The 21,995-nt window shown below is 47.5% G+C and overlaps 1 protein-coding gene and 1 long non-coding RNA gene across 2 annotated transcripts in view; one reads left to right on the top strand and one right to left on the bottom strand.

Annotated features, from left to right (window-relative positions):
- The first annotated feature begins 2,101 nt into the window (after positions 1 to 2,101).
- On the top strand, positions 2,102 to 10,575 carry LOC142829704 (uncharacterized). Its single transcript, XR_012904448.1, has 2 exons — positions 2,102 to 7,514; positions 10,199 to 10,575. It is a non-coding gene; the product is annotated as an uncharacterized LOC142829704 (long non-coding RNA).
- Positions 10,576 to 11,091: 516 nt separating this feature from the next.
- ADRA1D (adrenoceptor alpha 1D) overlaps positions 11,092 to 21,995 on the bottom strand; it is a 74,965-nt gene continuing 64,061 nt past the window's right edge. The window contains exon 2 of the mRNA XM_006139230.4: positions 11,092 to 14,389. Within this exon, the coding sequence (XP_006139292.2) occupies positions 13,821 to 14,389 (569 nt within the window). The 3' untranslated portion in view covers positions 11,092 to 13,820. The remainder of the gene's footprint in view (positions 14,390 to 21,995) is intronic.

Below are 21,995 nucleotides of genomic sequence, written 5' to 3'. Positions count from 1 at the left end.
TCCGTTTGCAGGCCACTGCACTAGGAATATTTGTTCCTCGTGTAAGGGGACTGTTACCCCTTACTAAAACTCTGTGGGAGTTTTTTGGTTTACCAGCTTCAGAAGGGGAAGGGTTCATGAGACTGACAGACCCCAGAGACAATGGAAAGCAGTCAACACTCCAGCTCAGCCTGACTGACAGGTTGTAAGTGGGGATTGTTCTGGCTCTCTCTCTGAGCAAACAGGGAGCTGAAAGAGCAGAGCGAGCTGTGTGCAGGAGAGGTCCTGCAAAGACAGAGATCTGAAAGAGGAGTACAAGAAGAAGTCCTGCAGCGACAGAACCAGACACAGACAGGCCAAGCAGTGCAGACCCTGTGTTGAGCAGCAGACTGGCAGTGCTCAGAAAGCCAAAAGGAACAGAGAAACAACACAAGGAGCTGGAACTGGCCAAGCAGCACAGCCTGCAGCTGGATGTGGTGAGCTACTGGGACCTGCAAAGTGTGGGGAAAGGCTCTGGACTGGGAGAGGGGTCTGGCCACTTAGAGACTGAGGCTGTGTGGTCACTGCCAGTGCAAGCGTGTCCAGCCTGCAGCCCCTTGCAGCACATCCAGGGCTTCTAAGGAAGAGACTGTGAACTGTCCTTACACTCTGCAGACTGCTGTGTTGATGTCCCTGTGCTACAGAGCAGGGCTGTGTGTTCTCATTTAACCATTCTCATTGTTTCTTATTCTATTCTCTTTAATCAGTTGATGTTTAATAAATTGTATTTGCTTTGAACCTTATGAAGTGATCACTGGGCCAAGAAGGCCTGCAGTGTAAAGAGAGCACCTCGGAGTGGGGACACCCTAACTCCTGCCCCTAGTGACTACAAGGTCAGGGATTAAGCCCCAGGAAACCTGGGCCCAGCCTTGTTGGGGTTTCAAGGGCTCTGCTACTCAGGAGAGTGGAGGGGGAGCCCTCAGGATCAGGGAGCCGTGGGGTAAAGGAAGTGGGAGCGGGGACTCAGATCCTTTCGCTGGTTCATTTCACCGGGGTGTATAGAAGCCAGGAAAGTTCACCACAAGAGCGGGACCATTCCCCCGCTTACACTCGTTATGTGTTTTGTCAGCACAGAGCTTAGTGCAGGCACCAGACGCTGAGGTAAAATTCAGGACCTACCCACAGTGGGAAAGACCATGGTGGGCCATGAAGGCTGACCTAGGGCACAGCCTGAGAGGCGATATGTTCTAGGGTGCAGGGAAGTGGCACAAAGAGGTAGGTGGGTAGTCCAGAGGGCCTCCCTTGTGGTGGTGCCTGTTTTTTAGTGGGAGGGTGTGTGTGTGGGGAGAGAGGCCTTCAGGACTGTCATTGCGGCACTTGTCACTGGCAATAGATCACTCTGCAAACTCCATACATAAATACAATGAATAAAAACATCTTTTTCTAACCCCACAGCCAATTCCCAGGAGCTAAAATAGCTGCGTCGGCCCTTGATGGATAGGCTGTAAACTACAAAAACCAGACTCTACACAGAAATAAACAAACGACTGAAACTCTGTCACAAGCAAGTGAAAGTGAAGTAGTTGTCTCCAGAGTCTTAGAGGGCAGGAGGTAACTCCCCTGGTCAGGTGTGTCTGGTCTGCTCAGCAAAGCAGGCGCGCTCTTCTGGGCCAGTAGGATGTACTGGCCACCCCTAGGCCAGGTAAAAGTTTATAGCTGGTTCAGGCTAGAAGGGAGCATTATGAGCATCTGTCAAACCTCCTGCTTAGCCCTGGCCAGAGAACCACACTCCGTTTATGGGCTTAATGCAGGAATCACTGTGTTTGAAATGGATTGTGGGTATTTTAAAGTAGTGGCTCTCAGTGCTTACAGGCTACTGTACCCCTTGCAGGAGCCTGATTTGTTTTGTGTATCCCCAAGTTTCACCTCACTTAAAAACAACTGGCCTACAAAGTCAGACATAAACTAGAGACGTGCCACAGCACGCTAGTACTTGAGCTGCTTCCTCCCGCGCAGCGGCCCGGCTTCGCAGTGCAGAACTCAACCGAGCACCACGGCGAGAGGCGAAGGGGGGCAGGGCGGTGATCTACACAGCCAGGGGGCAGGAGGCGAAGGGCATGACATAGGCTCCAGGTCCCGCCCCCTGGCCGTGTATATCACTGCCCCGCCCCCCTTCGCCTTCTGCCGTGGCGTTTGGTTGAGTTCTGCGCCGCTCAGCCGGGCCGCCGCACGAGAGCAAGCGGGTCAAGCGGCCATTTGGGTTCAGTGTGGGGCCTATTGCAGCACGGGGCCAGGGCAGCCACCCCGCTCGCCTGCCCTATATCCACCGCTGTGTGGGAGGATGAGAGAGAAGTGCCCCCAGCCAGCACCTTTCACCTGCCTGTCTCTTTTCTGTATGGTTTTATGAGAAGCAATCCCATTCCAAGCACATCCCATTTTCCTGGCACAACTATCTTGCTTTAAGTTAGGAGAAGAGGAAGCTGCCTGCTGAATCCTAACTCTTACCATTTAGGAAGAGTTCTTGAACAGCCAGCCAGCCTGACAGACAGACAGACAAACGCTCGCAAATACATAGTAGATAGAGCAATATAAAAAAGGCATTGTATGAAATTTCAGTTTGTAATGACTTGGCTAGTGCTTGTATGTAGTCTATTGCAAAACCAGGCAAATAATGTAGCTGAGTTGATGTATCCCCTGGAAAACCTCTGTGTACCCCTAGGGGCACAAAGAACCCCTGTTTGACAACTAGGCTACGTCTAGACTGACATGATTTTCCGGAAATGCTGTTAACGGCAAAGTTTTCCGTTAAAAGCATTTTCGGAAAAGCACGTCTAGATTGGCAGGATGCTTTTCCGCAAAAGCACTTTTTGCAGAAAAGCGTCCGTGTCCAATCTAGACGCGCTTTTGCGCAAAAAAGCCCTGATCGCCATTTTCGCGATCGGGGCTTTTTTGCTCAAAACAAATCTCTGCTGTCTACACTGGCCCTTTTGCGCAAAAGGGACTTTTGCCCGAATGGGAGCAGCATAGTATTTCCGCAAAAAGCACTGATTTCTTACAGTAGGAAGTCAGAGCTTTTGCGGAAATTCAAGTAGCCAGTGTAGACAGCTGGCAAGTTTTTCCAGAAAAGCGGCTGATTTTCCAGAAAAACTGGCCAGTCTAGACACAGCCCTACTGTGTTAAATGGTAACCTGTGTTCATTTAGGCCCAATTTTTAACAGCGAGGGAGGATTATTAACCACTGTAATAAATTATCTACGGAGCAGGTGGATTCTCCAGCACTTGCAGTCTTACTTCTAGTTTAAATTACTTCAGTTTCTAGCTGCTGGCTCCCGTACTTTCTTTTTTGGCTCAACAAATCTCATCCTAGACACTAGCCTTTTGAAATGGCAGTGGGTGAAGAGACAAACTCAGTGGCGCCATGTAAACATCCCACCTGAGTGGCAGTGTGCGAAAGGATGGATTGGGGTTTAGACGTCACGGGGGCAGTGGAAGAGGTGTGGGTGCTGAACTCCTGCATTCCATTCCTGAAGTAATTCTACCTCTGATGTTACAAATCATGAATGGAGTCTTCCGTCTGCAGAAAAAGGCATAACCCGACCCATTGGCTGGAAACTGATGCTAGGGTGTACATCTGTAACAGCGAAGGTATTAATTAATCAGAGGAACAATTTGCCAAAGGCTATGGTGGATTCTCCATCACTGATAAATTTCAGATCAAGAAGGGACAGTTTTCTAAAAGCTCCGCTCTAGGAATTATTTGGGGAGAATTCTCTGGCCTGCGCTATGCAAGATGCTAGTCTACATGATTACAATAAGCCCTCCTGGCATTGGAATGTATTAATTATGAATTAAACACAGTTCTGCCAGTAAAATAGGTGTTTCTAAATCCCCTAGGCTGCATTAAAATATCTGCCTTTGCTGCTACCAGATTGCCAATTTATTTCACACAGGTCACCAAACATACTTCTCCAATAGTAAACAATTTGAGGTTACATGTTACCCAGAGCTGGAGTCAAACCAGTGACCTCATGGAAAAGGATTTGTAGTTCTTTATTCACCCTGAGCCATTGAGCTCAAGCATTGGTTTAGATGAGTGCTTATCAATTTTTTTGGAAGATTAATATTTCATCAGAAAATGCAATTTTGATTAAATTGAAACAATTTTCATTAATGTGCTACTTTTGGCAAACTTTTTGATGGGAAAATACTGAAGCAATTCTCTTTGGGTTTCTTACTTAGAACAATAAGGTCAAAGCAAAATGTTTTGTCATATTTTTCACTGTTTCATTTCATTTAGACATTTACATGATAATAGCCCAATATTTGATTAATTAAATATATATATACAATGTCAAATAGTATGACAGTGTTTTGACATTATCAAAACAAAACAGCATTATCATAGCAAAATGAAATGTTTTCCTGTTGCCGAAATTAATCAGCTCTATATCATGAGCATGAAATGATTCCATGTTACCAAATTGAAAACTTGGAATTTCCATGCATGGGAAACTTGGACTTTTTGTCCTCATTTGGTGTGGGAAAAAATTGAAATGTTGGGATTTCCCATGGAACAGAAATTCCATTTTCAACCTGCCTGTGTGCCAACAGAGTTGTATTTTGAAAGGAAATGGCTAGTAACCTTGGTCATATAACTATATTGAGATTGTTATTGATGCTGATTAAGATGCTACTAGACTATTTGTTGTTTTTAAAGTTTTTCCTGTTACAGACTAACAAAACATTTATATGAGCTTTTGTGGGCACAACCCACTTCTTCAGATAATGTTAAAGACTACTCGGCTACCCCTCTGAAGCATTAGAAGTTTTGTAACTTTTAGCTGGCAATCAAAGGGCATTTAGGAGGTGAAACTGGTCATCATTTTGGTCCTACAACACCCCAAATCTATCCTTTGGATCTTGCTGAGCTGAGATGTCTTTCAGGTATTGCTAGCAGTGGACAGCAATGTAAACATGGTTCCAGGTTTTCTGCCACAGTGTCATTGTGGTTTTTGGATACACGTTTTGTAATAGTTCTTTTTGCTGGTTGCGATGTGCTGTGAGTTCCAGTCTTCTGAAGTGCTGAATATCTCCAACACGCCATTACCAGAGCCCTACGCGGATACAACTTTTGCATCTGCATCTGCAAAAGGGAGCTGTGGAGATCCACATCCATATCTGCAGATGTGGATACCCGTGGGTATAAAGCAGATATTCACAGATTTGCTGGACTTTACCCCTTGCAATCTATAGGAACTGATGGAGCTTAACTCTTCACATAATCAGGCCAACACTTATTAATATGTCTGATGAGTGCTTCCTGACCACGGAAGGTATTAAGATTCATAGCACTGACTTCAGCAAGCTCCCAGGAACTGAATACGTTTTGTCTTGTTTTTACCACATGCATCAGGCAAGTACAAAAAACTCAAGATGCCAGACAGAGAAGTGCCATGTTCAAGGAAGAGCTACAAGTCCCCTGCCTTTGAGCCTCTGACTTTGCAAGCCATGGAGTCTGTGCAACACTTACATGCCCTTAGCTGCTAAGTTAAAGGGATTGTGTGAAAGCCGAGATGGGACATTTTGCCCTGGTAGAGAAAGATCACTAAGTACATGTGACAATAATAACTTCCTTTATTTTTTTTCAGGGCTCTGCAATATTACAAATATGTAACAAAGGAAAGGAAAGGGTGTTGCTTTGCTCCTGTGGCATCTAAAATTTCACCCCAACAAGTGGGTGGGAAATTGTAGGCAGAAAATTAGAAGAAGCCCCTTTAAAAAGGTGCAGTCTTTTAGGTTTTCTTCATCCCTAATGACTGTGATGTTTGTGCAGCTAAAGCAACATTGGACTCTGGGCCCACTAATGGGGGGGGGGGGAGGAGAAGGGGTCAGTTGCCCCAGGGCCCGGGATCCCTGCTACTATTGCACTTGCACCCGGAGTCCTGGGGCCTTTAAATCACTACCAGAGCACTGCACAGCACACGCTTTGTGGGCTGGGGGGTCGGAAGGAGCACCACAGTCTGGGTGGTGCTGAGGGCTGACGGCTTCAGCCCCGCCCCTTCCGCTCGAGGCCCAGCCCCTCCCGGGAGCACAGAGCCAGACCCCACCCAGGGGCCGAGAGAGGCTGTCGGCGCTCTTGTTGGAGCTACTCAGGCTGCGGTTTATCCTCACATTGTAAGGACATATTTCCTTCTCCCTGGCACCGTGGCTTGCTCCCCTCCAAACCCTCCCACAGAAGAATTCAACTTTTTGGCAAAATACTGTGATCCAAGCCCGAAATATTTCCATTGTAAAATGTTGTTCTGGTGCCTCGGGAGCATTGCCGTTTGGTTGCCCATGGTTCCATTCTTCATCCAAGGCCAGGCCCCAAGCCGAACTTCATCTCCCATGATGCACTGCCTCCCTTTAACAAGCAGGGAGATCACGATGTTTTAGGAGATGTAGTCCAACCAAGGAGTCTAAAGCATAATGGGTTCACAGGACCTATCCTTTGAGTGTCTCATGCTCCCATTCTCCTTTGTGGTGGCATTTCACAATGGAACTATTTCAGTGTTGGACATTTTTAATTTTTTGGTTGAAAATGAACAAAGGAAATCAGAGATTAGTCAGGAAAAAAATTCATTAACTGACCCCCCCACATTTTCCATCAAACAACAGTTTCAATGAAAAAAAAAATCAACTAGACCTAATTCTTCACCTTTATCACACTGGGGTCACTTTTCCCATTCCAGAACCCCCACCTAATCCCAGGATCCACAGTTCCTCCTATTCAGAACACGCCCTTCCCCATTCACCAACATGGAAACACTGGGATTCGCATGCCCCCTGACATCTTTTTGTGATTCGCAGGCTGAGAATTGCTGAGTTAGATCACTTCAGGGTGACATGCCTTCTTTTCAAACCCCCATCTTATATACCAGCTGGGCAAACTTTTTTAATTAATGTAATTTCACCCTCATGTAAATGCCTTAATTTTTTTTTATAAATGTGACCTTTATCACCTCCCTCCCTCCTATATTTCAAAATTCCTACAAAGCAACGATACTGCAGCTTAACAATAACGATGCACTTTTTAGACAGCATTGTGCGTGTATTTGGTACGGACCAAAACATGTGCATTCAGTTTCGAAGAGTTTACATCAATCCAACATACTTCAAATCACGAAACAGAAATACTTTGACTAATAAATACATCTGAGGATGAAAAATAAAAATCTATACATAAAAAAAACCCAGCCATTGCTAAAGGAAATGTACACTTATATACACATTGTAAACAATAGAAATGGAACCTGACTTCAGTCCTGCCTCATGGTGGATAAAACCTTCTGTCTTCCAGGAACGGTCGTTGGGAGGTTCTGCTAACATTGTAGCTTCAACGAATGAATGCTCAGAATGGCCACACTAAGTAAAACTATGCAAAAAGTGACCCCCCCAGAAAGCCAGTCTAAGCAAGTGGGAGTTCTTGGACACTAGCGATGCACATGCTTTATGAAATGGCCTAAGGATTAACCGCTTGGAAAGTTTGGCGATGTTGGGTTGGCTCACCACCTGGGGTAAGTCAGCACGGCTCTACAGAAGTCAATGGAGCTATGTCATTGGCATCAGCTGAGTCTTGGACCCGTTTCCTCAAACGGGTGAAAAAAAGTTCTATCCTTTGGCGAGACCTCTGCTGGTTTCCATTGGTGACGGGATTGCAGGGCAAAGCTCGGGCTGCAGACTCCCAGGTTACAAGTGTTTGGACCAGATGTCCCCCTCTCCCTGCAAATTAGGTACATTAGTGGAGGGAACCCTGGCCTACTGGAAAACATTGTTCTGGTGGATGCTATTAATGGCTAGTCCTAGGCTGAGAGGACAGTTCAGGATTTCAGTTTGCCATGAGAGGAAAGGAGTCTGTGCTGATAAACTGTGGTTGGAGAGCAGTGGGGTGTGTGTGAGGGCTCTCTGGTGGAGATCCAGGGGTACAGGAAGAAGGAGGCAGAGGGCAGGTGGTAGTGCAAAGCAAGAGTCCAGATCTGCATGTTTCTAGATGTTTCTGCATGTTTCTAGCGATCTAGATATTGATATGGCCCCCATCATCAGAGTTAAGGTCTGAGTGGTTTTGGATCAGAGTAGGGGGCAGGAGCTAGCCAGCTGCATCTAGTGTTGGGCTCTTTGTATGTGTCGGGAGGCGGAAGGCGAAGTAAAAACAAATTCTCTCTTCAACAGAAGGAACTAGAAACCATGTGGATTTCAGCTTGTGGTGTCACTGTTCTCCCAGGGTAGGGAGACTGGGAACCTGATTGTGCACAGCATGTAAAGGAACAAGAGCAGAGAGTTTTACAGTGCAGCGAGTGTGGACTCTTTTCTGCAGTGTGGTGTTTTGTGCAGGAAAATGTTAGGCTTCAGGCACTTGGCCATATGCTCCTTTTAATCCAACACCACTTTCCCCTGATCTTAATGCAAGAGGTTGGGAGCTGGTATCCTTGGGATTTCCCAACAGATTTTCACAGTGCTGTTTGAAAAGCCCCATGTTAGGCTGGGCTCAACCTTAAACCTCTACATCCTAAGATTTTCAAATTTGGAGGAAGTGTGGGCTTTTTAAAACTACGTTGCAACACTGGTCTGTTTCTACCTTGGATAATGAGGATCAGCTCTCAAGCTTCAGGGCACAATTACCTGCAGGGGTCAGGAAGGAACTTTTTCTGATGGGTGTTACTGCACAGTTGGGTATATGCATGAAGGGTTAATTTCTATTTCCTTTTCAATATCAGGTGTTGGCCACAACATAGTATTTGCCATGGTTCATGCACTCTGGTCTCTATCTTATGCTAATTACATATTCCATGGGTCTTTTTACTGAATATGGATTTGACACATGTGACCTTTGCACTAATTCAATTTTAAATTGGCTCATTCATTTGTAAATACACGATTTACAGATTATATCATATGGGTGCCTATAATGTATTATATGTATGGGTGCCTATAATGGACTCCTCGCCGCTTTTGTATAATGTATTAGGTTTAGTCTTACATCCGAGAGTGGATATTTTTACCTGTGTTGGTTTCTATTTTTGTTTTAAACTGGCTACATCATAACCCCACCTAAGGAGCCATTATGATCAATTATGTAAATAATATATTTTGGTACAAGCACTCCTTTTGAAAGTGTATATGTCATTTCACATTGCAATTAAATGAGTTGCAGGAAAAGGTCATTTATAAAGTGTTTACCAAAATGGTTATCCAATCAGGTGAAAAACGTCTTCTTTCAAAATTCCCATGAGTGTTTTTTCATTCCTCGTGATAATTATTTATATGAGCCAAGATACTTTTTCCCTTGATAGACAGGGATGGTCTCAAGAGCAATTTTGCATCTATAGGAAACATTAGTAGGTCAGAATATGAGCTTTTAATATCATGCATAACAATATCAATGGGAGCATTGTAGGAAGAGACTAAGGCTAGCTAATGATCAATGGGCCTGATTCTTTTCTAATATAATTCAATGAAATTCACTGGAGGAACTATGGGTGTGATTTTGATTACACTGGTGTAAATCTAGACTCCCAGGAGGTCTAAAGCTGCATAGGTCCAATGGACTCCCACTTTAGTGAAGCGATATTGATTTGTATTAGCCAGAGGATCTGGCTTTTTTTGTTTTAGAAATGCTTCTTTTTGACATATCTGAAATAGTGTGACCAGGAAGATAGAGCTTCCCTGTGTGCTTAGTTACCACCCAATTTGGAGATCAAACCTTAGTGATGGTTAAATACTGATGGCAGAAAAATTTACCCGGGGCATTTTCAAACACCATATAGGACAGGCTGCGACAGAAAAGAACTGAATCACCCGAACATGGTCAGTTACAGTTTGATTTCAAATGCAACTAGAACTGCTTGCCAGAAGGGCAGAATTTGGCAAGACACTATCGAAGTATTGCACAGTTGCCAGGGTTTGAATCCTTTTCTCTGATGGATTCAGCCTCTCTGCACAAAATCAAAACAGGCTTGTCAGAGGAAACCTGCATCCCTGGTTTATTTGAAGAACAAAATGCTGTCTAACTGCGTTAGACTGCAGCCCGTGGCAGGTATTAACAAATGGCTTTACAGTGAATACCCCCACATCATGCCCTAGGGCATCTCCAGATGTCTTAATTCAAACACCAGGACAGCTCCAATTAACAAAACAAAGGAGGTATGTGTTTGTGTGTGTTTGCTTGATGACACTTATTTTTGTCTCCTCTATTCCCCTGCAGCTGTGAATGGAACCGGTGGCACACCCACAGTTGGAAGCATTCAGCAAAGCAATGCCTAAGTGAGCAGAGGTTATGAATTCAGGTATATAAAATCATAAAAATGAATCAGAAGCAGCTAATTTAAAAGGTCGGGCAGACGTGTTAGCAACAACCTCAGCTAGTTGGGAGGAATCTTTGCTCAAATGCTTGCTAGGAATGGCTAGACCACACTTGAAAATCTCCAATTCATGAGAAAATGCCCGTGATTCCGGAAATGACAGTGTGAGTGTGTGTGTGTGTGTGTGTGTGTGTACCTGCATGTAGAACCGAAATCGACACATACCCACGGGTGGATGGATGTATTCACAGCTCACCGAGAGGGAAATCATCTGCATAAATCCATTAATATGATCAGAGATTCCCATGTCAGATCAAATTTTCATGCTGCCTTTGACTAGGCCTCCATTTTGGTGGGTGCAATTACTATCACTTGCACCTCCCACAGCCTGATGGCAGGTGGAGGTCACCCCTCCTCCCTTGGGTACATGATTAGATGCACCTTTTGTTTCCTCTCCTCCACATACGCACATGGGCCCCATCCAGCTGTTGCCGTACAGCACCCTCCCTGTCCAACGGGTTAGACGCCAGTGCAGCTCCACCTTAACATCCATGGAACACGTGCAGATGTGGCTGGCGTGTGGGGAGAAGGACAGTGAATGGAGCCTCTTTGGTGTATGTTAGCACAGACCTTACTGTGGTCCGCACAGTGTCTCCGTGCTAGGCTCTTCCCCTTCCTACGCTCCTGACAAGCCACCTGCTCTGGGATGGATTTCATGCTGCTCTGGCTTTGCCTACCTGGTGCTTTCGTATATGCCTGTAGCCTGCAAGTGCCTTGGCTTGGGGGGGGGGGGGGGGGCGCCTGTCTTTGATTGGCTGTAATTGCCCCAGGCCTCGCTCCACGATGCCCCTCCTTCCCCAGTGGTCGCTCCTCTGACTTGAACAGCTGTGGGGTCGGGCCCCAGACAGGTGGCAGTAAAGGAACAAGATCTGCAGATTGAAACAGGCCCGGCAGCTGCCGCGGGAATTTGAAAGGGCAGAGTTGGGCTTTGTGAGCCACGCTGTTCTTACACTGCTAACGGGCTATTGGGTTGTTCTCAGTGCTCCTGTTATTGATGCTCCCTGCAGGGCTCCTACAACCCCCGCAAGCTATACGCTGTTCTCACTGAGATGGCCCAACTGGGCTCTCCTTGGGAATTTTGCCAGGTGACTTGGCAGAACTGGGCCTATTGGGATTGCTGAGAGCTATTTGGCAAGCGTGTTAGCAATCCCTGAACTCATTGTGACGAACCAGCTATGGTTCAAAGTGAGTGCAGCATTGGCTGGTGCTGCTTGCTATTGTTGGCTTCCTGCAGGGACATATTTTGACACACACCAGCCCTGCTTGTGTAATAAATTCATTTTGGTCAGTGTCAGCGTGACAACAGTATTGCAATAGTTCTCCTACAGCCCACTCCATACACCACCTCTTGGTATCCAATACATTAGTTCCTTCCTTCCTTCCTTCCTTTTGTATATTGAGTTTCCATTTTAAAATGAGGAGAAAGGAGGAGAACACATAACACCTGGTTCTTCTAACACCGTGAGCCTGGCAGATCACGTTGGCTACGTCTACGCTGCAGGTTCTTGCGCAAGAACATTTTGCAGAAGATATCTTCCCACAAAAAGTTCTTGCGCAAGAGTGCGTCCACACTGCCATGGATGCTCTTGCGCAAGAAAGCTCTGATGGCCATTAACAGAATGGCCATCAGAGCACCTGTGCTTTTTCCGATAGGGGTTTCTTGCGCAAGAAACTCCTGTTGTCCGTCCACACACACCTTTTTGCGCAAGAGCTCTTGCGCAAAAAGGCTTATTCCTCGTAGAAAAAGAAATAACTCTTGCGCAAAAAGCCCTGTCTTCTGACGATCTACTGTGCTTTTTCTTGTGCAAAAACGAGCTTGTAAGGTGGACACGCCGCGAGTTTTTGTGCAAAAACTCTGCAGTGTAAACGTAGCCTTTCTCTTCTTGCAAAAACTTGGTCCAAGAGGCTAGGTAAACATACTTCAGGCCCCAGTAACAAAAGCCATGTTAGTCATAATGGGCCAAGTTTGCCCCAGGAGGGACTGCATTAAGCTGGGTGGAAAACACCTGGGATGAATTTGGCATCACATCTCCACAAGGGAGTGTGTTTTCCATATCTTTGCACCAGAGGACAGACCTGAGATAAGACTTAGACATGGGTTCAGCCCACAATCCCTGAATCCAAATGCACTAGGGAATTGGACAGAGCTTGGGTCTGAATCTAAGTTAGGCTCTTTGTGGGGCCTCCTGAGCCCATCAACTGCATGAAATGCAACAAAATAGACACCTGAAATACACAATTGGGTGAGGTTTGACCGACTAATTGGCTGAGTGCAAATATACGACCAAGCATAACACAGAATGTGACCAGGCACAGAGCTGTGTAAGTGCTACCGATGGTGCCCTTTTGGAGGGTCACTCGCTTTCTCCACATGGTCTAGGGCACGGGTGGCCATGACATGCTCTTGGTTGAGGGCTTAATCTGTAGCTCTGCATGCTGGGAAAACCCCCCCACCGTTGCTCCCGTTTGGCCACCTCAAGAGCAAACCCACCTGACGATAACTGAGGGCCACTGAGCAAGGAACTGTACCCAAACGGCACAAGAACCATGACTATGCACCTGGATGGACTCCGCTCTAGAACGCTGGCACATCACAACGGGAGGAACGCCGGCCCCTGTGGAGGGATGTTGGATTTGAGCGCTGACACGCTGACCTCAGAGATGGGCCCACACGCAAACCACGCGATGGCTGAAGCTCAGTCTGGAGCTCGTGTCTGCCCCTGCTTCTCTCTTATTGTTTGGGCAGGATGGAGAGCAAGGCCGGGGGCGGTGGCAGACGAGCCAGGCCTGGCCAATATCATAAAGCATGCCTAGCAGTGTTTCCTCGCTGCTGTCTCAGAGCCTTGCCCAGCACCTACTGCCAGCCCCAGCTCTGAGCCCCTGGTGCATTTCAAACGCCACATAAAATGAGCAGGGTATACCACAGATTGGGATTAGGAAAAAAGACCCACGCTTCCCTTGGCTTCTGCATGTAAGAGAGGATGACTGGTCAGGCATAAACCCAGCTTATGCATCACATTTGGCAGCAGGAATCGAACCCTAGGGCCCGTCCCCTGGAGCAAATGTCACCATGGGACTCCTTGCTGGGAACAGCCTCTGGAAAGAGACATGGTCACGTGCACTGAGACAGGAGAATTCCACCCAGCTTTGGTGTCTCCGTGGTGTGGAATTTTCCCCTTTTTGATAACTGCTGTGCCATTCTGGGGAACTAGACAGCAGCTTTTGCAATTATGAGACACCATCCCCCCACCGATTGTTTCTCCGGACCTCGCAGTCTCACTGCTCCCTTCGCCTGACAATACGGAGGAGAAGACTCTGACCTTCCACAGGCGCATGAGTGTTTCCACCCTTGTTCCTAGAGCACCCTGTAAGCTCTGTGGGCAGTGATCACAGACCTCCCGTTTTCGTCACCTCTTACGACACGTAATGCACATTTTAATACAAACAAACAGCTGTCCCGGGGTCTTAAATATCCGTTTCTCTGAGCCCACAGCAGTCCGGTAAGTCGTACATTTGGGGGTCAATGCCCTCCATGAAGTCGTTAGGGATCCCTATCGAAACCGACTCCACCTCCATTTTGTAGGCGGCGGCCACCCCGCCTTTGCTGGAGCCGCCCTTTATTTTGTTGGAGAGGGTGTTCATCTTTTCTTTCAGCTGGGTGGAGGATGGTTTCTGGAAAGCGGTGAGCACCCTCCACCCTTTGAAGCTCAGCGTTCGCCTCTTCGGGGCTCGTTCCTGGGCGGTGGAGTTCAAGATGAACGAGCTGTTGAGGGTGGCGATTCTGGGCCCCAGGTCCAGCTCAGAATCCCGCCCCGAGCTGCTCATGGAGGCTGCTCGCCAGTGGTTGTCGTACACCCTCCAGAGCGGCCGGCGGCGCCGGCGGCACCGGCACTTGAGCAGCCTGATGAACGCTCTCTTGAACTCTTTGCTCGAGCAGGGGTAGATGATGGGGTTCACGCAGCTGTTGAAGTACCCCAGCCAGAAGATGACCTTGAAGACCAGCTCGGAGGGCTTCAGGGAAGGGAAGAAGGAACCTTGGAGGAAAATTGGGACAAAAAAGGTTAGAATCACAGAATCATAGAACACTAGGACTGGAAGGGACCTTGAGAGACCATCAAGTCCAGTCCCCTGCCCTCTTGGCAGGACCAAGCAACATCTACATCCCTGATAGGTGTCTATCTGACCTGCTCTTACATATCTCCAGTGATGGAGATTCCACAACCTCCCTAGGCAACTTATTCCAGTGTTTCACCAGGAAGTTTTTCCTAATGTCCAACCTAAACCTCCCTTGCTGCAATTTATGCCCACTGCTTCTTGGAAGGCAATGGGAGAACTAGAACGGCAGGTCAGAATATAAAGCTCTGCAAGGAAGGGCGGAACCAACTGCAACCCTGCATCAGCTCGGCATGCACCAGATCTTACTGATGTTTATGGAGGGCTCAGGAGAGAAGCAGCAGCTCAGGACCATTTGGAGAACGGAGGCTCATGGCCAGCGTATACAGCCCTCATAAGTCCTTGAGGCTTGGATTCTCACTGGGCAGGGTGGAGAGTCAGCATTATGAACTATGGGAAGGAGGGTGGGTGGAAGGGAGCAGGGGATCGCTGGGGTATGATGACCGTAGATCTGCTACTAAGTCATGAGCCACCCCGCAAGGCAACGTAAACCTACCTCACAGGGAGTTGATGAGGGCTCGCTGCATAGTGTTTCTAAAGGACTTTTGGATCCGGAGCTGAACAGGTCTTTGTGCTCCAATTCCTTTTTGACCTTTCTTTAGGTAGTATTAAATCATGGGGACTGAGTTATCCTGTAATTACGTCTTCTTAACATGGGCAATATTAACACATGGCTGCTTTTGGAGCAATTGTGGACCAGCTGTAGACAGGAATGTCCACTAGCTGCTCCCCATGCATAACCTGTATGAAGGCCGGTGTTCCTTGTAAGCTGAGCGTTTGGGCAGCCACCTAGGAGAGATTTAGGTGCTGTCCAGCTGATTGGCAGAGCCCCCACAGCTGGCAGCATGTGTTCCTCTTGGTGGTACACATCTGCACATGCTTTGGTGCACATAATAAACTTTATTCCACACATGGACGGGAAAAAAATGAGAGGGAATGTTGATGAAGGCCCTTGAGTGAAGAATCCACCAAGAGGAGAATGCAGCGGCACAGGGCAGCCACCACGTCCCTGCCACTGTAAGGACCAGATGCTGGGAGGATGCGGCCCAGACTGAAAAGCCCTCGGTGCTGACTCAGGAAATGTGTGGCAGGAGATATGCCGATTGTGCACATGACAGCAGTAGCCATGCATAGCACAAACACCGAGAGAGCGGGTGAGTGCTGATATCACACACCAGGGGAGTGCAGTTTAAGGGACAACATGGAACACAGAGATGTAATTTCCTGTCCCAGCTGCTGTGATTCTGGGCTTCCATCTTCATAGCACCATGATTCTCTTTGGCACTAGATATTAATGAAATTTTTTGGCATGCTTTTTGGATCTGGAAGCAGTGCAGTCTAATTGATAAGTCACCGGCCCTGGCTTCTGGTTCCAGCTCTGGCACAGTCCTTGTGCAACTCAGTTTAAAAACTGTTCCGTGCCTCAGTTTTCCCATCTGTAAAAGGGGCAAAATGGTATGCATCTTTCTTCACAGAGTGCTTGGAGATTTACAGATGTAAAATAGTAATGTAAGTGCTGACTGTTACTCACTTTTTAGCCTTAAAAATTTTTCAAACAAAATATAACCCCTTAAACCTTCCCAGTTATTTTTTGCTTGCAGTTTGCTTTACTAACTTTAAAAGACATGCACAAACACAAATAAAAAACCCACAATGCAATAGGCAAGAGACTGACAGGTGAGCTTGTCACAAGTGCAAAGGGATTTAGGAACATGAGCCCAGAAGATTTTCAATCTCAACTCGGGTAGGCACTTGTGACAATTTCATTACATTAATTCAGAAGGGGTTTAACTATGAATTTTAAATTAATTAATTAAATAGATCATAATCATTTCTTCAGCTTGGTTAAATTAAGCATTATTCCAGTATCACTGCAAAGGAATGCAAACAAATACGACTTTTTATGCTGCCCACCTTTCGCGTCTAAAAAGCCAGGACTTCCCAATCATGAACAGCAGATGTCACTGTCGTACCCACAGAGTTCTGCTGCACCCTATTACAGTACACAGAAAAGCCTGAAATAACTTTCTGACTCAGCCTTAATTTCTTTTAATTTTAGCTCTGGATGACAAATCACGACACTGTGTGACTGAGCGTTAATTCGTATTTTGTAAATATCATTAGCTCAAGGTATCATTATTATTTTATCTGCGCACATAGCCCTTGTGTCATAACAGTTGAAAGGGTGTTGAGAGTCTGGCATGAAGCCACAAAGATTCAGCAATTCCCTGTGAAGGAGTAAACCTTCCATGGCCCAGTGAGGCACGTTCGAAATCTTCTGTCAGAGGAAAACATAATCTGTAAAAGCCAGGGCCCTAATTCAGCAAAGAACTTCAAGCCATCTCTCTTTTGCACAGAACTTAAGCATAAGCCTATCTTTAAACAGGTGCACTCTGAAACTGTGTGTAGCTCCTATGGGCATCAGTAGGACTTACGCGCTTAAGCACAATCTTACAGTGACATGTGACATGACAGGCAAGGCAAGTTTTTAAAGTGGAGTATGTGTGTAAAACCTAGTTCAGGAAAGCAGGTAAGTCGTGTTTAAGCACATGTTTAAGTGCCACTGAGGACAATGGAACTTAAAAACATGCTTAAATTTAAAGTTAATCAGGGATGGTCTGGCTAGTGACGCTTTCCAGAATTGGGATCAAAACCATGTGCTGAAACAGGGCCAAGTGGTGATTTGCAGCAAGGGACTATGAATGTTTTAAGTTTAGGTTGCTCTTTGAAACCGACCATGTCAATAGAGCTGTGCAGCTCCCAAACCACTTGATCTGTAAGTGTCAGGGTTTTACCCTTGTATTATTATGAGTGATGCTATGGTGCGTAGGAGCCCTGGTCACGCCCAGGCCCCACCGTGCACGGTGCTGCACAAACGCCAAACAAAAGGCAGTGCCTGTCTCAAGGCGTTTACCATGCAAACATAAGGCAAGAGACGGTAGCATGGCTGCAGACTGACAGGGGCGTACAAGGAAGCAATAAAACAATGTTGGTGAGCAGGACGGGCGGCGATCTAGCTGATTTGTAGGTATCCTGGCAAAGGAGGAATGGAAAGGAGAACAATGAAGTGGCTTTGTGGCTGTCTCTGGGGCGTGCCTCTCAAGTGCCAGGGGCAGGCTGGAGAAAGCAAGGAGGCGTGTGTTTGGCCCAAGGTGCCTGCCAACAGCGCCCTTTTGTTACCGTTTCAATCCGAGTGGGAAGGAGATATCCCAGTAGTGAATGAGAGCTGACTGGTAGGATGGGGCTAGCAGGACTGCCAAGGCAGGGGGGAGGGGCAGCTGACTTGGGGCCCGATGATTTAAAAGGGCTTGGCAGCGGCAGTGTCCGGAGTTCCCAGATGTTTGAAACTGCTGCCCAGTCCACACTGCCTGGGGCTCCGGCAGCTAAGAAGGTTTGGCTGGGGGAGGCTAGCCCCGCCCCTTCCTCCAGAAGCTCCGCCCATTCCAGGGGCCTGGAGCTGGCCCCTCCCCTGCCCAGGCACCCAGCTATTCGATCGGCAGCCCTGCCAACAGGCTGGGACAATGATCATCACGGCGGCATTTTAAATGGACGAGAGCGAGGCAAGGCTGCATTGGGGAGGATGTTGCATCGATTGAGAATGAGAGACGGCGAGTGCCTGGAAGAAAGTTTTAGCTGTGCAGTTGGAGAGGAGAGGCCATATCAGAGCCATAGGCTGCAGAGCCAGGAATACCTCCTGGGCTATGGTTCAACCATCTTTTCTCCAGGCAAAACTGAGCAGCGCTGTGACCCCGTGTGCCCGGTTGCAACACCACTCACTCGAATTGCCAAGTAGCCTCACTCTGATCTGACCCAGCCACCCTCCCCTTCCAGCCAAACCTTCAGACCCATGAGTGCAGCCAGCTCTACTAACTCTGAGAGGGTATGTCTACACTACCCCGCTAGTTCGAACTAGCGGGGTAATGTAGGCATACCGCACTTGCAAATGAAGCCCGGGATTTGAATTTCCTGGGCTTCATTTGCATAAGCAGGGAGCCGCCATTTTTAAAACCCCGCTGGTTCGAACCCCGTGCAGCGCGGCTACACGGGGCATGAACTAGGTAGTTCGGACTAGGCTTCCTAGTTCGAACTACCATTACTCTTCATGAAATACCCAGAGAGTGGCAGAGCAATCGAGCTCCCACGGTTGGGGAGATACTCACTCAGATTAGGAGGGGGTGTGTGTCGGAGCTCATGGGCTAGGGGACAGGCTGGTAGTGGTGAGACTGACTGAGAGAAGAGGAAGGTCAGGAGGCGAAATCTCCGTTTCCTCCCACACACTTGAACTGGGGCTCCACCGCCCTGTTCAACACGTGACACAGACGGACTCTGCAAGAGTAGAAGATCATGCCCAGATTAGGGCCCCACGGAACAGGCAGATGGTGGTGTTCTCCGCAGTGCTGGAGAAAAGAGGCAGCCGTGAGGGCTTGTGGGGAAGAAGGAGCAGAAGGAGCCAGGTCTGGAGCGGTGAGGTCGACCCGTCAGTCACGGTGGTTGTGTTCGGGTTTGCGGAGGAGATCACCCAGAGATGAGGTGCAGAGGGAGAAGAGAAGTGGGACCAAGGACAGAGCCCCATGGAACGGGAAGCTGGAGGAGGATCCTCTGATAGGTTTTTCTGAAGGGGTGATTAGAGAGGTAGGAGGAGAGCACAGAGTGATCGCAGCCCAGGCAAGACAAGGTCTCAAGAAGAAGAGCAGGCTTGATGGCGGTGAAGGGGGCTGGCAGGTTGAGGAGGAGGATGGAGTATTGGCTCTCAGCTTCGGCTAAGAAGAGATCATCGGGGAGAGCAGTTACAGCAGAGTGCAAGCCAGACTGCCAGGGGTCTAGGGTAGATTGGAGAACTCCAGACATCTACAGAGGGGATGTGAGTGGGCTTCATGAGGGACATCAGGAGAAGGGAAGGGGTTAGAAGTAGTGTTCCCTCTAATTATTTCCATCCACGGCAGAATAAATTTTGTTATGTGCACCGAGGCATCTGTGGATGTGCACCACCAGTAGAAACGCTTCCTGCTGGCTGTGGATGCTCTAGGCCAGGCATGTCCAAAGTCCGGCCCGCGGGCCAATTGCGGCCCATGTTCTGGTTTAATACGGCCCCACAGGTAATTTGGCAATATCTATCTTTTATGGCCCCCAACGAATCCATATGTATTGAGATGAATACATTGTAAAATCTCAGTTAATGTCAGTTGGTCTAAATCAGTTATAAATATATTTGGACACAACATGTATACTTGGTGTTATGTTCCTGTTCATAATTTTTGAACTTAAAAGTTGACAGACAACCTTTATTACCAATAATATGTAATGTACTTTACAATGTTCCTGACATATATTTCAGCTTCCTGGATTTTTTTTTCATCTGGCCTTCAGATATGAAAGGCAGAGTGATTTAACACCTGTTTAGATTTGTCATCCATGTGACGAAATGAAAAGTATGCCGTTTGCAATAAACTTTGCATAAAATAGTTAATTTGCATTTAATTTTAATGGTTCAAAGAATGTCAGGCAAAATGGTTGGCCCTCACGCATGTTCACTTCATCAAATCTGGCCCTCTTTGAAAAAAGTTTGGACACCCCTGCTCTAGGCTCTCTGGGCATCATTTGAATCTCTCCTGGCTGGCAGTCCACACACACAGCTTACAGGGAACACTGACTAGAGGAGGACAACAGACAAGCACCTTCTGTGTTGGTGATGGGGAGAAGGAGAGAGCTGTAGGCGGGGATGGTATGTCTGCACTCGCTCGTTAATTCGAGCTAGGTAGGCAAATCGGGCAACCGGAGTTGCAAATGAAGCCCTGGATTTAAATACCCCGGGCTTTATTTGCATGTTCCCGTCCAGCCGCCATTTTTAAATCCCCCTTAGTTCGAACGAATTGCTCGCGGCTACACACGGCAGTTTAAAGTTAATCTGAACTAAGTCCTTAGTTCAGATTAACGGTTAGTTCGGATTAATTGTTACACCTCATTCCACAAGGACTTAGTTCGGATTAATTTTAAACTACCACATGTAGCCGCGGGCAGTTTGTTCGAACTAAGGGGGATTTAAAAATGGCGGCCAGACGGGAACATGCAAATATTTAAATCCTGGGCTTCATTTGCAACTCCGGTTGCCTGATTTGCCTACCTAGCTTGAATTAACGACCTAGTGTAGACATACCTGGAGGGGAGGCACTCTGGCAAGCCAGGAAAAGTCACGTCGTATTTGTTAATTTTCTCTTGAAAGACATCAGTAACTCTGCATGGAGAGAGCAGTGGAGGCCGGAGGCAGGGAGGGTCAGATGAAATGAGTCAAAGATGGCAGAAAGGCAGCTGGGATTATGAGTGTGAGATCGCTGAGGTTAGCTACTAGGAATAGGTTCTCCTGTGCTTAGCCCTGTGTGCTGCTGTTGGGGACTGTAATGCATGCTTGGATCTCGACCTGGGCTTCACAACTGCTTCTGTGCACTCAAACTCACCCTAGATCTGGGATAGTGATAGATACTGATTGATCTGGATGCCCCTAAACTTTGGAAGGCTCAAATTTTCAAGCCACATCCAGGTGGCTACTTTTGAGCTGATTATGTAGGCGTGCGTGTCCCTTATGTACCGTGACAGGGTCAGGCCAGAGGGATACAAAAGAGCAATGGAAGGGAGGTATATTAGCCCCAGACTGAGTAATTTTCTGTTTCCAGGGTAACCGGCAGGGGCTAGTCCAGAAACAGCGAGAACTTGCCAGAATCAATTGGGGCAATTAAGCGAGCTTACAGAGTCAGGTGAGCCAAGGCTAGTTAGAACACCTGGGACCAATTAAAGAACCAGTTGAAACTGGCTATAAAAAGAGCTTCTCTGCAGTTAGTTAGGGCACATGAGGAGCTGAGAGGACAGAGGGAGAGCTGCCAGGAGTTTAGGAGAAACAAGCCCCCGTGGAGAGTAGGAGGATGAGCCTGAGAGAAAGAAAGTGATGGGGAAAGTGTGGGAAATAGTCCAGGTTTTTTTAAGCTGTCTCGCAGCAGGTATTGGAGACTCTTACAGGCAGCTGCTATTACAGGGCTTTGGGCTGGAACCCAAAGTAGAGGGTGGGCCCGGGTTCCTCCCAGTACCCACTTCCCGAATTCTACTTGGGGTAAAGACTGGCTGGGGAATAGAAAAGGGTCCATCCAGCCCTGTATTATTTGGGGGGGTCCACCAATATGTGGGGTTTGGTTTCCCTCTATATCTTATGTTGGCTGATGCCTGAGGTGTGGGGCCTAAATTGAGGGCTGCTGTGAGCCTCTGAGGCAAGCAAATCCCCCTGAACGCACAGGCCCCACCAAGTTCCAGTAGGAGCGTTGCCACACTACAAAGAGCAGGAGCACAGCCCAGGGGCTTGTGTTCAGGCCTGTGTTTTGGATCTTGAGGGGGCTATTCCTGACTGGGTGACTGTGGGCAGATGGTGTGATAGCTCCATGCCTCAGTTTCCCCACATGCAAAATGGGGATAACAACCTTCTTC

The sequence above is a fragment of the Pelodiscus sinensis genome, chromosome 5 (genome assembly GCF_049634645.1).
Source record: "Pelodiscus sinensis isolate JC-2024 chromosome 5, ASM4963464v1, whole genome shotgun sequence".
NCBI lineage: Eukaryota > Metazoa > Chordata > Testudines > Trionychidae > Pelodiscus > Pelodiscus sinensis.
The sequence above is the reverse complement of the archived record's forward strand: the minus strand, read 5'-3'. Positions and strand labels throughout refer to the sequence as shown.